At 40.2% G+C, this 13,452-nt stretch overlaps 1 protein-coding gene across 8 annotated transcripts in view; it reads left to right on the top strand.

Annotated features, from left to right (window-relative positions):
- Nucleotides 1-1,707, top strand: part of SIPA1L2 (signal induced proliferation associated 1 like 2) — a 225,149-nt gene extending 223,442 nt beyond the window's left edge. For all 8 annotated transcript variants that reach the window (XM_075748691.1, XM_075748698.1, XM_075748697.1 and 5 more), the window contains one exon: nucleotides 469-1,707. In XM_075748691.1, the coding sequence (XP_075604806.1) occupies nucleotides 469-618 (150 nt within the window). In that variant the 3' untranslated portion in view covers nucleotides 619-1,707. The remainder of the gene's footprint in view (nucleotides 1-468) is intronic.
- The last annotated feature ends 11,745 nt before the right edge of the window (nucleotides 1,708-13,452 follow it).

Below are 13,452 nucleotides of genomic sequence, written 5' to 3'. Positions count from 1 at the left end.
CATTTGCTGTCTAATTTCTGAGCTGGAGACAATGCGAGGACTGGTAGAAATGAGACTGCTTTTGGTAAGAAAATAATAATGTAAGGGGAAATTTTTAAATAAGACATTTTTATTCCTTAACATATGTTTGAAATCAAATCCTTGTGACATTGGCTCTCACATATGATTTGTAATAGCTAAAAGCTTCTTATCCTTCTAGTGCTTGAAATTTTTGTTAAATGGAGTAAATTCCTTTAATTTTTATATTGAAGCAGCATCCAGTTTTTTCTTTAGCTTGTAATATTTTCTCAGAATGAATGAGGTAGGTGGAGCATATTTGGGGAATTAACTTACAGTTAGTAGTTGTCAGAATGGATTAGGGAGCTCAACAAAATATAGCTGTATGACTTGCACAGAAATATTAACAACAACAATAAATGCTGTCATCACAACTACTCACTCTATTCAACTTGTACCTTTGTTAACCAGGAAAAACAGGACAAGGCAGTTCTCCAAGCAGAGGTACAGCATCTAAGACAAGATAACATGAGACTTCAGGAGGAGTCTCAAACAGCAGCTGCTCAACTGAGGAAATTTACAGAATGGTTTTTCAATACGATAGACAAAAAGTCCGAATGACTGGGCCCCTGGAAAATACTTATTTGAACAATGTAACGGCTGTATTTTTTGAATTAGCGGGGTAATAATTTCACTGTGTTCACAATCCATTTTAGGTGTTTCTGCTACATTCTCTATCCAGCTTTATTCATTTGAAAAAGGAGAGAGCGCTGTGGTAATCCGTCTTTAAATTCATATGAAGAAAGCAGAGAATAGCAGATAGTTGTTTGTGTGCAGATGAATGTAAAAAATCCTTAGTGTCATTTTTGGACATTTTTAGAAGATGCTCTGGCTGGGGCTTGCCTGAAGAGGAATATTTGGGGGTTTAGTTCCTGCATTTCAGGTGCGCTGGTGAAGATGTTAAAGCAATTTACATTAGCTTGGGCTTCAGTATTGTAAGATAAAAAGAATAACCAGACATATACTTTAATGTTTAAAAGGTGCTCTATTTTTTTGTATGTACAGTAGTTTTATTTCCACAGTCCACATATTGTCATAGCAATAAGAATGGAGGTATAGTGAATAGTCACAAAGCTGTGTTTATAAAATGTTAGCACTGATGTGTTTAACACTAGTTTGGATGCAGATACATTAGAGATTATTTATTTGCAGGAACAAATGGTGCCTGAATATAAACAGTGTTCTGATTTTCTAAAAGTACACATGCCTTGTAAATGGCTCACTGGGGTTAGCCCACTCCCAACTTCAGTTACTTTTGTATAGTTGATGTTCAGCTAAACAGTTACACCGCTTAACTATTGAAATCATGTATGGTGTGAGCCAGCCAATCAATTGTACAATGCCAAATTTGTTTATCTTTGTACAGAAGCTTTGATCAAGTGTCTTGTATTTAACACCTTTATTTAAGCTTATTTAACCTTAAATTGTTGTTTTTATAAAGTTTGTTTTATCTGCACTATGGTGAGGTCAGTTGGTTGCAAGTTGTAATATTTTTAGCTTGCCAAGACTGTACTGAGGAGTTCTAGAAAATTCTAACAAACGGATGCTGCTAGTACACAATTGATTTGTTTGTATGCTTTAACATTTTTAACTGTTTAATTTGAAATGAACATACATCCTGCTTTTTTAATAAACGTTAAAAATCTAAACCTGGATTATTTTATCTTGTATTATCTATAACCACTGTCATCGGTAATAATAATAGCTCAGGGTTGTGTTCGGCCCGCTGTCTGGGTTCCCAGTCCAGAGACGGTCCAACCCCCCAGAGCACTCGCGGTTCCTTGTTACTGCCGAGGGACTGTCAACACGATCAAAGTTGATCGCTTTGGTGTCTCCTGTCCTACAACGGAGAAGGTAGCTTCACTGGTCAAGGAACAAAAGCTGTTTTGACTGTTCACAGGCATTGATTAGTGACCTAGGAGAAAAACTGCTTTACCCAAAAATAGGTCCTAAAGAAAGTTTTCAAAAGGGGTCTAGTTTTCTCATAGTATTTTCCATTAATAGCAGCAGCAAGTAGCTTACCATCTTCTTGTGCCTGCAATTCAGGATTTTATTGCAGTCTTAGCATATCCAAGATGGTTTTTGTATAGTACTGAGCTTAAAGTCTACTCCAAAAAAGTATGGTTTTGCAAAATGAAATGAAGCTAATGAGCACGTTTGATGTTATCTTTCTGAGAGGAAAAAAAAAAAAAAAAAATTCAAGATCATGGTTGTGTCCTGGTTTCCTTTCAGCAGCTGAATGCATTCAGGCAAACCTACAGAAAATTGCTGAATAGTTAAAAAATATATTCAACAAATGCAAGTAAAATTCTGTATCCATTGTTAGTGCGTAGTGGCTAAGAAGTGTTTTGTGAGTTGAACAAATGTCTGCCTCTGCTCTGATAATTGTTCTGAACAGCTGCTCTTAGGAGAGGTTACACATGGGCAGAGAATCAAGGCTCTGGTGTCCTTATATTCATGTGAAAAAGACCATTTTGTCTTTGTATTTTTCATCAAAAACTCTGACTCTTACATACCAAACAATATCCATTAGGCTGTATTAACTTCGAGTAATTAAACATGGCAGTCGTGTTACACCAGATTCCGATTTAAAGACCTTACAGGAGGCATTAGCAACCCCATCTGGCTGGAGACCTTGCCAAGCAACAGCGCTGAACAACCTGCGCCAGTGGCCTGTGACCGTGGCTCGGGGAGGATTGGTTTGTCCACCTTGAAGAGCCGCACTAACCGAAATGAACTTGAGAAGTGGCTTGTTCTGAAGGGACGTGGTTAGGTTTGCGTAAAGAGTTTATAGTCCAATATTCATTTTAGCTCTTTATCTCTCAGTTTTTGAAAACAAGCATTATTATAACTACCAGCACAAAAAGGATTTTCAGTTGTTCTCTTTCTTCTTTTCCCATCCAATTGAAAACATTTTATTTCGAAAAGTGACAGGAAACTTTGTCTGCAAATCTCTTATTCCCTTTGCTGACAGAAGCTGTTGTCGGAGGCGCGTGGTTCTTCCTTGAGTAACTTTCAGCGTGGGAAAAAGTTTTTAGTCTGGCTGTTACTGCTTTAATGACATGGGCATACAATATTTATCGGAGACCACAACACAGTTTTGGCCTAGGTAAAGGACATTTAATTGAACATGTTAATTAACTGGGTTTTAAGAATAATCCTATCAGACATTTTGCTAATGAAAAGGCCTATTTTAGACACGTGGAGGCAAAGGCTAAGTCTACAAAAGCAACTAGTGCGGAGCACTACGAAAATTTAGAGTGTTGCTAGCCCAGGTTTTGGGAGTGGGAGGAGATGTTTTCGGCTCTTTCTTGTCCAGTCCCATGACTGGACACCTTTTAGTGCCTGAAATCGTATGTTAGGCGGGCTCTGGCTTAGCTTCCTCTGGCAGCTTTGCGCTCTACGACCAATCCATATGAGCCAAAGCAGAGTAGGTGGGGAAGGTTGGGAAATTCACTTCAAAGATGTGTTTGTGATCTGAATTAAACAGTAATAAGGAAGTGTTTTAAATGGCAACAGAGTGTTCCCAGCACAGCAGGCCGTGCTGTCAAGTACTGAGATGCAGAAACCAAGCACGTGAGCTAATGCGGTCTTTACTTCTGTAAAAGGGACAAATGCAAATCATGGCAACATTACAAAATGCTCTGCTTCTGCCTTAAAAGTGGCACCCTAATGTATGTGTAGATCTTTCTTGAAGGGAACCTTACTGCGACATTTCTCACAATGTAGACTGTATTTTATTACGTATAGGGTTTTTTCCTGAGACAACTATTACAAACATAAGGGATAATTTTTGGTATTTTTTCTGTTCCTGAGAGTGTTGTCATATTGTGGTTTAGGCATGTGATAGCTTTATATGGAAGCTTTATACATCCTCTGCATATTATTTAATATAAATTCTAAAATTAGTTCATCTTTTTTGGGGCCCAAAACCCAGTTATGTGGGAAAAATGTTTAAAATATTTGTAATATAAACTAGCTTATTGTAGGGCAGTTGCTTAGAAAAACAATTTTCAGTCTGGAGAAGAGAGTTGCTATGTGCATTGTGTTGTAGTTGCAGCTTTTCTTGAGCGCTCTGTGCTGACTGGTTCTAATACCTAAGAAATTCAGTGGAACTAGGGAATTGGTGGTGTATGGTTTGAAATCATCAGAACCATTCATTATTGCTAAAACAAGTTATTCTTCACCCCAGCTTCCCTCTCCTACAGCAAAGACTAGACGAAAAAGAATGTCTTTCAACTCAAAAGCTTGCTTCTGCGTGTTTGGGAGCAGATTATGCAAACTGAGAGGGAAAGGTGTACTTTAGCAATCCTGGAAATAAATTTGCCAAGAATATAAATCTTAATATCTCAGCTCTTTTCTCTGTGCACAGAGGTTGTATTTTTTGTCCGATTCCTCACACTTCCTTTATTTCACTCCCTCACCACGTTCCCTTGCTTTTCTCTCAGGAAGAATCCAATGATGTCACGTGAGCCAGAAGGAAAATTTCTGCAATAGATCCCAGGTCTGGAAAGCCAGGGACAGGTCTGTGTGGGTTCGGACAAAGCCATAGAGAGGCAGGGCCTAAGCATTTTGCAGTCTTCGCTTCTACGTTGTTCTCCACGGTGGCTGCAGAACAGAAAGCGAGGCAGGTACAATTCCATCCAGCCTTGCAAACGTAAATCTTTGCTATTCTGCAGACTCTGAAGTCGCTCACTGTCTTTCTTACCAAAGTGCGAGCTTTCTGAATCACTTTTTGAGTCATGGGTAAAGCAACCAGGCAAGAATGTGTATTTCCAAAACCTTCACCAGGGAAGCAATTAAAAAGAAAAAAGAAAAAAGGAGTGGGGCATACAGAGGATATTTTCTTAGGTTTTATTTGATGCTCCTTTCAGACAGACCACCAACAATGCTGGCTGTTGCACCAACTTAGGGGGACATAGCAGGACCAGAGAATGGAGTGAACAGACCAAATTGCTCATAACCTTACACGTTGGAAAACACTGGAAGGTTTCAAACATACCAGTGTTGGAATCCTATTTATTTTATTAGATTCTCTAGGGAAATAGTGTTTTGTCCTTTGTTCCATTTTTTTTTTTTCAATATGTGAGCCTTTTTCCTCCACTAAGCATCAATATTTAAAGGCTTCTTTGCTATATAGCCTCACAGAATTAATCTAATAATAGTCATATTGACCTCGTCCTCATTGTAACAAAGAGGCTGATAGGTGAATAATACAAATTTGTTAGTTTTGCAGAAAGGCTATAAATCTTCTACTTTTTTTTTTAAAAAAAATTAATTCCTGCTCTACGATAGCAAGTCATTAAATTTCAAAAGCTGAAAAACAGCAGATGAGCATTTTCTGACCAATGTCATAAAAAAATTAATAAATTATTGAATATGCTTGTTGATATCATTTCAAGTGTCCTTGTATCCAGACATCAGCTGGAGGTGTTTAAAATAAATCTGAGGAGAGATGATGGGGAATAAAGAGACAAAAACATGCTGTGTCAAAGTGGGATGTGCGAGGTGCACCAGTAGTTATCGCGGGCAATATATGAATTGTGCTTTTATTGATGACAGATGACTCTATCTCCAGAGACTAGAACTTACATGAAAATTTCCTATTTTATTAAAGTTGTTTATCTTTTGTAAATCTGCTGTTTGGAACCCAGAAAGCAATTGTGAGAATACCTTGGGAAAAACTTTTGTCATGAGTTAACCCTGATCAGAAATCTGGGAGAAGGTCTGCAGAACGTGGATAGTTGTAACTTACTATCTAAGCAGTGAGGCTTGGTGATACTGAACCCAAATTTAATGGGTTAGAGGTCACTCCTTTTCATCTTTGTTTCTTATTTTGAAACTGATGAAAGTGTGTGACTATTTGAGTGACCAAAGCTGTTACTAATAGAATAAATAAGTGACCCTGGGGTTGTGCAGTAGTAAATATTAGTCTAGCCACCCTAGGTTCTCTTTACCACTAACACTGTAGTCTCGCTTTCAGCTCAGGCGTAACTTTGATAGATAATATTTTCTGAAGCATTTTTTTGTAGAAACCTGAGATATCTGTATTCTCATCAAAGCCATGTTTCTCCCTCTACATAGACATTTTGTTCAAGATGATAGATGCTCCTTTCACAAATTCAAGACACAGCGTTTCTTTTCAACAAGAAATGTTTATCTTTCTGTGTAAGAACAGTGCTCCATGAAGTATATTCTAGCACTAGTGAAACTTTAGGCTGTTTGTGCTCAAGGTTGACTATCTTCTGCCACACGTCTCCCAGATTTTTGGTCTTCCCTTCCTTTGCCAAGAGCTGATTTTCTCAGTAGGGGTTTCAGTAAAAATAAGCACAAAACAAAAATCTCCTTCAGACTTTCAATGTCTTCATTTTGTATGAAATACAGTTTAAAGGTACAAATACCCTATCTTTTGTTTTTTTCTGCGCCTTCTCCTGTCAGGAAGCTTAAAAAGGAACTTGAGGGTGGCTCAGTGCTTGAACAATTCAAAGCCTGTTTGCTGAAATGCTTGTGTATGAGTAGGGGATCTTAAACATAAGCACTAAGTACTATAAAAAAGTTGTTCGACATGCTTTCAGTCTCCATACAGACCAGAAACAACCTTGTTTCCAATGAGGGAAATGCAGTTCCATCAATTCCAGTCCATGTTAGCTTGGACAATGAGGAATGAGTAATCTGCCAAAGGACAAAGCAAGTGATGGGCTCGTTCCTGTGCCTTTTAGTGTTCCACAGCCAACAGCAGCTGTGTATCCTTTAGCCAGAAAAGCTCCAAAAGGCACCACTAGGTTGGACTGTGCTTTGAGGGCTGGGTGGCTGATTTCTTTGAAAATATCAGCACAGGTATTCAATTCCTCCAGTGTAAATCAGGTTTAGTATGACTGAAATCACTGAAGAGAGTGTAACTGGGAAAAAGAGTCAGTCTCTTTTTGTGCGGAATGGTGAATTACATCCAGACCCTGTTTAAAAATGAGGTCGAGTGATTAGGCCAAAAACAGGACATGAAAATAGAATTGAAGTCTGTCTTTATTAACCATGACCTCGGTAGTCCACAGTTCTTTGGCTCACTGATTTCTAATGTTAATGTGGTTTAAACCTCTTACTAAGCTCTGAAGAATGTTCTTTCAACAGAACCATATCTATTAAATGAGTCATTTGCTCTTTAAAACTAGATGGCTTCACAGCACAGCATGCAGTAAGCCTCCGAACGTCTCGCCAATTGTCCAGCAAGATTGTTGATATTTATACAGAGAAACTTTAAAGGGATGCTGACAGGAGAGTTTCATCATCTGTAAATAGCCTTATTAAGGTTCATGCATAAAATCCTCTTGGATTCTTGAAGTGTGAATTCTTGCTAAGACTGTGTGTGAGTACCTTCCTTCCCAGTCTGTCCTAGTTTGTTATCACAGAGCAACCCAGGGTTGTTCAGGTGCTGATTTTTTAAATTTTATTTTATTTTTTGTATAAACCAAACATGAAATAGAAGAGATTCTGAAGGAAACCTAAGGAGATAAAGTGAAATCAATCTTCAGACTAGCACAGAGGAGCATCTTTTTAAAATGTTTTTATAATGTCATAGAGATGCTTTAATAATCCTCTTCGAGAGAAAAAGAGAGAAATAACTAGGCTTGCATATTTAACAGGCCAGTGCATAATTCCTGAGTGCACCACAGGTTCTCTGTCAAGCCATGGAGACAGCAAACCACACTGCAGTGAATGGGTAACAGTATGGCAATAATGACTTGTCCACATGTTTTACAAGAAATGTTACAAATTCTCTCCATTAAAAAAAAAAAAAAAAAATGCTATTTTTCATCTCTAGGAAAGTTCTCAGAAATACCCAAGCTGCATTTTTTTAAAGGGATGTGGAAAGGCTCATTTATTATTAATGGCATGAACCCCTTAGTCAGTGTTGTGAATGAGCATGAGATTGCCAAACTGCGCTGACAGGAAACCGAGGTGCTCAGGGGGATCAGAGGTGCAGCTATACCTGCACCTTTCCTTGAAGGGAATATGCCTGAAGTATCAAAAGGGCTTCCAGTCTCTAATGCTTGATTTGATGAGAATACAGATGAGAGCAAGGTAATTGCTGACAGAGGTACTCCGATCCGATGGAGACAGATTTTTTTTTTTTTTTTCCTAGTGTTCACACCCAAATCTTTGCCCCCTGCCCACGAGGGCTGGCTTTTCCTCTTGCTCACACTGTGGAATTTTGAGCAGCTTCCCAGACTGGCCAGTCCCGTCTGACATCTGAGGAAATTGTCATTTCCCCTGGCAGCCCGCACGTCATTTGTGAATCTTTTTGTTACAGGCAGGTCTCCTGTTCCGGGAGCCTCCATCCAGCCTGCAGGCTCCTGCGCTCTGTGCCCCCCCTCCTCCAGTGGCTCTCACCTGCCCCATGGGCCGCAGCAAGCTGCTTGCTTGCATGCCGGCGTGAAGCAGCCTGCCTTTCTGCTGTCCTCCTGGAGCCTTTTAAACTGTCCACAACGCACAACACGCACGCAGTAAGCAGTGTACAGACAAATACAAGAGAGACTATCCTTCCCACTTACCTAAGTGTTTTTGAAACATTTGCTTGTGGTCATATAATGATAAGTCTGGAAAATGTGGTGGTACCAGTGCTGAGCACAAACTGCGGATTGCAGCTGGAAATGCAGGAAGTAAAGTGGGTTAGAAAAAATGGAAACAGCTTACTCTCATTAAAGTCATCTACAGGGAGAAGCAGCACAAGAAACTTCAGATATTTTGAGGAAAAACTATTTTCCTCGGCCAGCTGGTCTTTACTGGCTAAATAGGATATTTCTTTCTTCTTTTTGATGTGGTTTTATTTTTCTTAACAAACTATAGAGAAGCCCTGAGATGATTCAAAGCTTGATTGTAGAACTTCACCTAGGGGCAAACAAATAAATTCAGGGTCCCTAGGTTATTTTGGAAGTAACCATAGGAGTTACATTCAACATGCATGAAGTTTCTTTTCTAGCATTCAAAGCTGTCAACTATTCAGTTGAAGATCTATCCCTTTCAAAGCATCTTCCACCCCCAATATGTATAAGGTATTGTATTGTCTAAAAAAGCCCTCCTCTATGAGCCTTGTATGTCTGGGGCATTATATTCCAACTCCAAGCAGGAAATATGGAGAACTCCAACTTTTAGTGAGGCTGCTCTTTGTTCTCTTTGAGTTATCTGATGACATGAAACTTGCTAAGGCAATATTGCCAGAAAAGAAAATGCTCTCTTTCATTTCTAAGTGCCTTTTCTTCATTTGGTCTGCATGGATTTGTGGGGTTCAGAATCCATTTTTCATACATGCACAGATATTTTTCCCTTCCCTGTGAGCAACCACATTTCCTTTTGAAGCTGTTTCAGTTACTGTCAATTAACGGGACTTATAGTTTGTGACAGAAATGTTGGGTGGAAGGAATGTCTGGAGGTCATCCTGTCAAACCTCCTGAACTAGCACCACTGCTACACCTGGTTAGGTGTGGCTTTGTCCAGCCAAGTCTTATAAACCTCCAAGGATGGAGATGCCACAACCTCCCTGGGTACCCTGCATTATCCCCAGTAAAGTTTTTTTACCCTAATGTCCAACCCCAGCCACAATCCATGAGCATTGCCCCTTGTTACATTTTCTGGTAGTACCAAAATTTTGTCAGTTTTGTGTGTATAAATACCCTATAAATACTTGTAGACTGGTATTAAATTATCCCTTAGTCTTGTCTTTATGAGGTTAAACAAGCCCAGTTCTCTCAGCTGCCCCTTTTTGGCCGTACGCTTAAGGCCCCTGATTGTCTTAGTAGCGCTGTGCTGCTCTCTCTCCAGTTTATTACCATCCGTCTTGTACTGCAAGTCCAGAACTGAACACACTATCCCCAGTGAAGCCTTACTGGTACAGTTAATTACCCCATACATCCAGGGACACGCACACAGCGTAACTGTAGTTTCTGCCCCGTTCCTTCCTTTTCCCACCAACTCCAACGCTCTTTGGAGATGAAGCAATGTTTTGTTCTTTTTGTTACATCTGGGATTTTGTCTGGCTACGGTTTGAGGACAGGAGATGCTTTGCTCTGTATGTCATCCGTGGGGCTAGCAACAAGGGTAAAGACTTCCGCAGATGCACACATGGTCCTGATAGACACAGTCAAAAGTGTTGATGTTGGGCAGAAGTGGAAGCAAAAACCACATACATACACCTTCTGTGAGATCCACATTCACTGAAACTCCCCAGAGGAGTGTGGTTACTGAAAGGAAAATAGCCTTCTTTGGTTTAAGACTCTTTTCAAACACATTGTTGCTATTTGCTGCAAATTCAAGAAGGGTGCTGGGTAGCAATCCTCTCACTTGTCTGTCTTCTACAGATTCCCAAGGAAGATCTGTCCAGATGAAGCCTCCTACATCTGAACTCATCACGTACATTTTCTTAGTAGCTGGAGAAGGAAAACAAGGTGGTTCTGCTGAAGGATATCATGGAGCTTCTTTGAAGTGAGTCACCTACTGACAGGCCTTCTTTCTTTCTCTTCAACATGAGAGGAGCACCGAAAAAGGAGCTCAGGTGTAGAGTTCTGCAGTCTAGTCTGTTTTCCAGAGTTTTTCATTGTGCATTGCTTTTGTTGCCTTTAATGTTTAAATGAATGTTTATGAACAAAATGAGAAACACCCTGGCCTGCTTTAGCTAGCAAGCGAGATCAGTGTTTGGATTATTTGAAGTCAGTCCTGTTTTTTGTTCTACACAAGGCATTATCCCTCAGAGGTGATTTTTTCACTTTGAATAAATGAGAACAGGAGATGTGAGATGCACTCACCTAACTTATCTTGGCTGAGACAAGTTTGAAGCGTTGTTGGACACCTCAGTAAATGATATATGATCAGCTGGAAACAGGTTTTTATAAGCCAGGATTTCTATCCTTTTCAGACAGGTTATTATGAGGAACAGGGTTGGGTTGGCTTCAAGCTGGTGTTGAAGTAGAATCTAGTAGAGGCTCTAACAGAGTACCTAATAAACAAAGAGACTTTGAGCCTGATCTACCAGTGTGTTGTTCTAGTTTACTTCTAGAGTAACTCAATTCACTTAATGTTATTATACTTTATATTAGCTTCAACCTAGAGCTGCTCATTGTTGAATCAAGTCGTGTGTTTTGATCAAGATGCGGAGCACTGTGTTTTTAAAAGTGCTGAAGTCTTTGTTTGTTTTTTTGGAAGATGTTAAAACATGTTAAAGAAAATTAGTTCTAGGCTGAATATTTGTATGACAAGTTCTGCCTACAGCAAATCGCTATGACTGAGCTGCAGATCTCTAAAAATAAGATTTAAAATTGGAATGTTTATGCAAGTCTTAACACTTGTGGTACCAGTGCATGTTGCCATAATAATAAGTGGAATAACTGAGTGTTGTCACATTGCATTGAATTACTGACCTCTGTTTCATCTGGTGAGACAAATTGATTCTCAAACACTAAGGCCATAAAGGATTATCTGAACAGAAATGTTTGCTGGATACTTGTAATGAAACTCAATATGCTACATGATTCAAGTAACCCATAAATGAATTCATTATCATGATCAGTTTGTAAATAACATTAGCAGCAAAGCAGAAGCATCATCAAACAAAAAAGTAGACAATAACAGGGATTTTTTCCTGTGCCTTTGTCTTACACTCCACAGATGAAAGTTTCTAAAGAGCAAAAACGTACAAACCCCAATAACTGTGTGTGGAAATTAACTCCTGTGGTTCCAGAGGATGTTATTTCTAACGCACAGCAATGTGAAACAGTGAAATGTTTCTGTGTTTGCCCTCTCCAAAGGAGGCCATCAGTGGCCAAATATAGCAATTGTAGAAAATGTGTTAAGGGGAGTTGTGCTTTCTCTGTTACTGCAAGGGGAACCAGTGCTCAGAGCCCCTCCAGCAGCACCGCCGGCTGCGTGGGAGGCAGGGGAGAATGGGGACGACTGAGATACGTCAGTACATTTATGCCTCTGTGGCACCAACATACTGAATCACCTCGGGATCTTTTTCATACTCTTTTGATCATGCTACTGGAGTTGTTTGGATCGTTCTTCAAGGTAATGGAAATTATGCAGGGGAACAGAGCCAGGATCTCACGAGCCAGAGTAGCTGAAAGAGCAATAGCTCTGTTTGCCTCTCCCTCTTTTGCTGCAGCCTGGGAAATGTGCCATAGATGTGAATCCCAGGAGGCTGGAGAGCCTTAGACACCGATCTGTAGAGAGGTTGAAGGCTCCTCCCCGCTCCTGTTTATTCCTGTGGAAAAGTTTGGCTGGGAATGTCGCTATTTTGACTTACTAACGTGGGGCTTTGCTTGGGGCAGGCCACGATGCTGAACTGGCGGAGTTCAGTCTCCTTTCTTCAGAGCCTGGAGAAAACTACGTGCCTTTATTCCCTAAATAGGCGTCAAAAGGCACTGCCTTCCATCTGGCAGGAGAGATCATCATGTTTGATGTAAACTGGTGCTGTAGCAGGAAAGCTAGCCCAGCTCCGTGGAGCCTGGACTTCTGTCAGTCCCTCCTGAAACTAGAGGGCAAAGCACCTTTGGTTTTGCTGCCAGAGCCCCTCATCCCAGGGGTGAATGTACTGGTGCCAGGCACTGGCCTCAGGGGTACAAATGACCCATAACCCAGAAGTGATTTTGGGAACAGTGTGTGTGATAGCCCCTGTGAAGGGACCATATTTGTTTCTCCAAAATGAGTTGCTTTTTGCAAGACTAGCTTGTAAGTATTCCTTCTTTTACATGTATTTCTCCAGTAGCTTACTCAGAGCAGGGTTTAGAAACAGTGATGTTATGAGATAGTGCAACAGTTTTCATGTCAAACATCGCAGGGGAATCTCCTCTTGGGGCTATCCTGTAGTGCAGAATATTTGGCCTTCTTGCCATGTGCTCCACAGACTCAGAGATGAAGGCCCTTTTGCACTTAAAGGTTTGAGTGCCTAGATCTGGTAACCAGAGAAGGTAATCTGGTATTAGGCGAATGTCTTAGGGAAAATCTTACATCATTTTAAGCAATCACAATTCAACGAGCTTCCATAAGAACTGCGGTTTCTGTCACTCAGTTTTCTCCGATAACATCCAAGGCAGAGTTGGGAGTTTCAAAACAAGAGGATTCTTTCTTTGCTTGTTTAGCTCTTCACTCCGCAGAAAAACCTTCACCTTTTGTCCTTATCCCTCAAGTGAAATCCCAGCGCTCTCGGTCAGGTGATCTACTTTGATTCACTTGCAAAGTGAAATCGATAATCTCATTTAAAAAACTTGCTGAAGGCAGGGAATCTCCCTCATATTGGACACGCTATCAGAGAAGAATCTGCCATTCTGGGTGCAACCTGACCTCCAGCCTGCAAGGATAAGTATAGGCATGAGGGATTTAGTAGCAAAATCAAATGAGTGGAGAGATTGT

The sequence above is a fragment of the Balearica regulorum genome, chromosome 3, assembly GCF_011004875.1.
Source record: "Balearica regulorum gibbericeps isolate bBalReg1 chromosome 3, bBalReg1.pri, whole genome shotgun sequence".
Lineage (NCBI taxonomy): Eukaryota > Metazoa > Chordata > Aves > Gruiformes > Gruidae > Balearica > Balearica regulorum.
The sequence above is the reverse complement of the archived record's forward strand: the minus strand, read 5'-3'. Positions and strand labels throughout refer to the sequence as shown.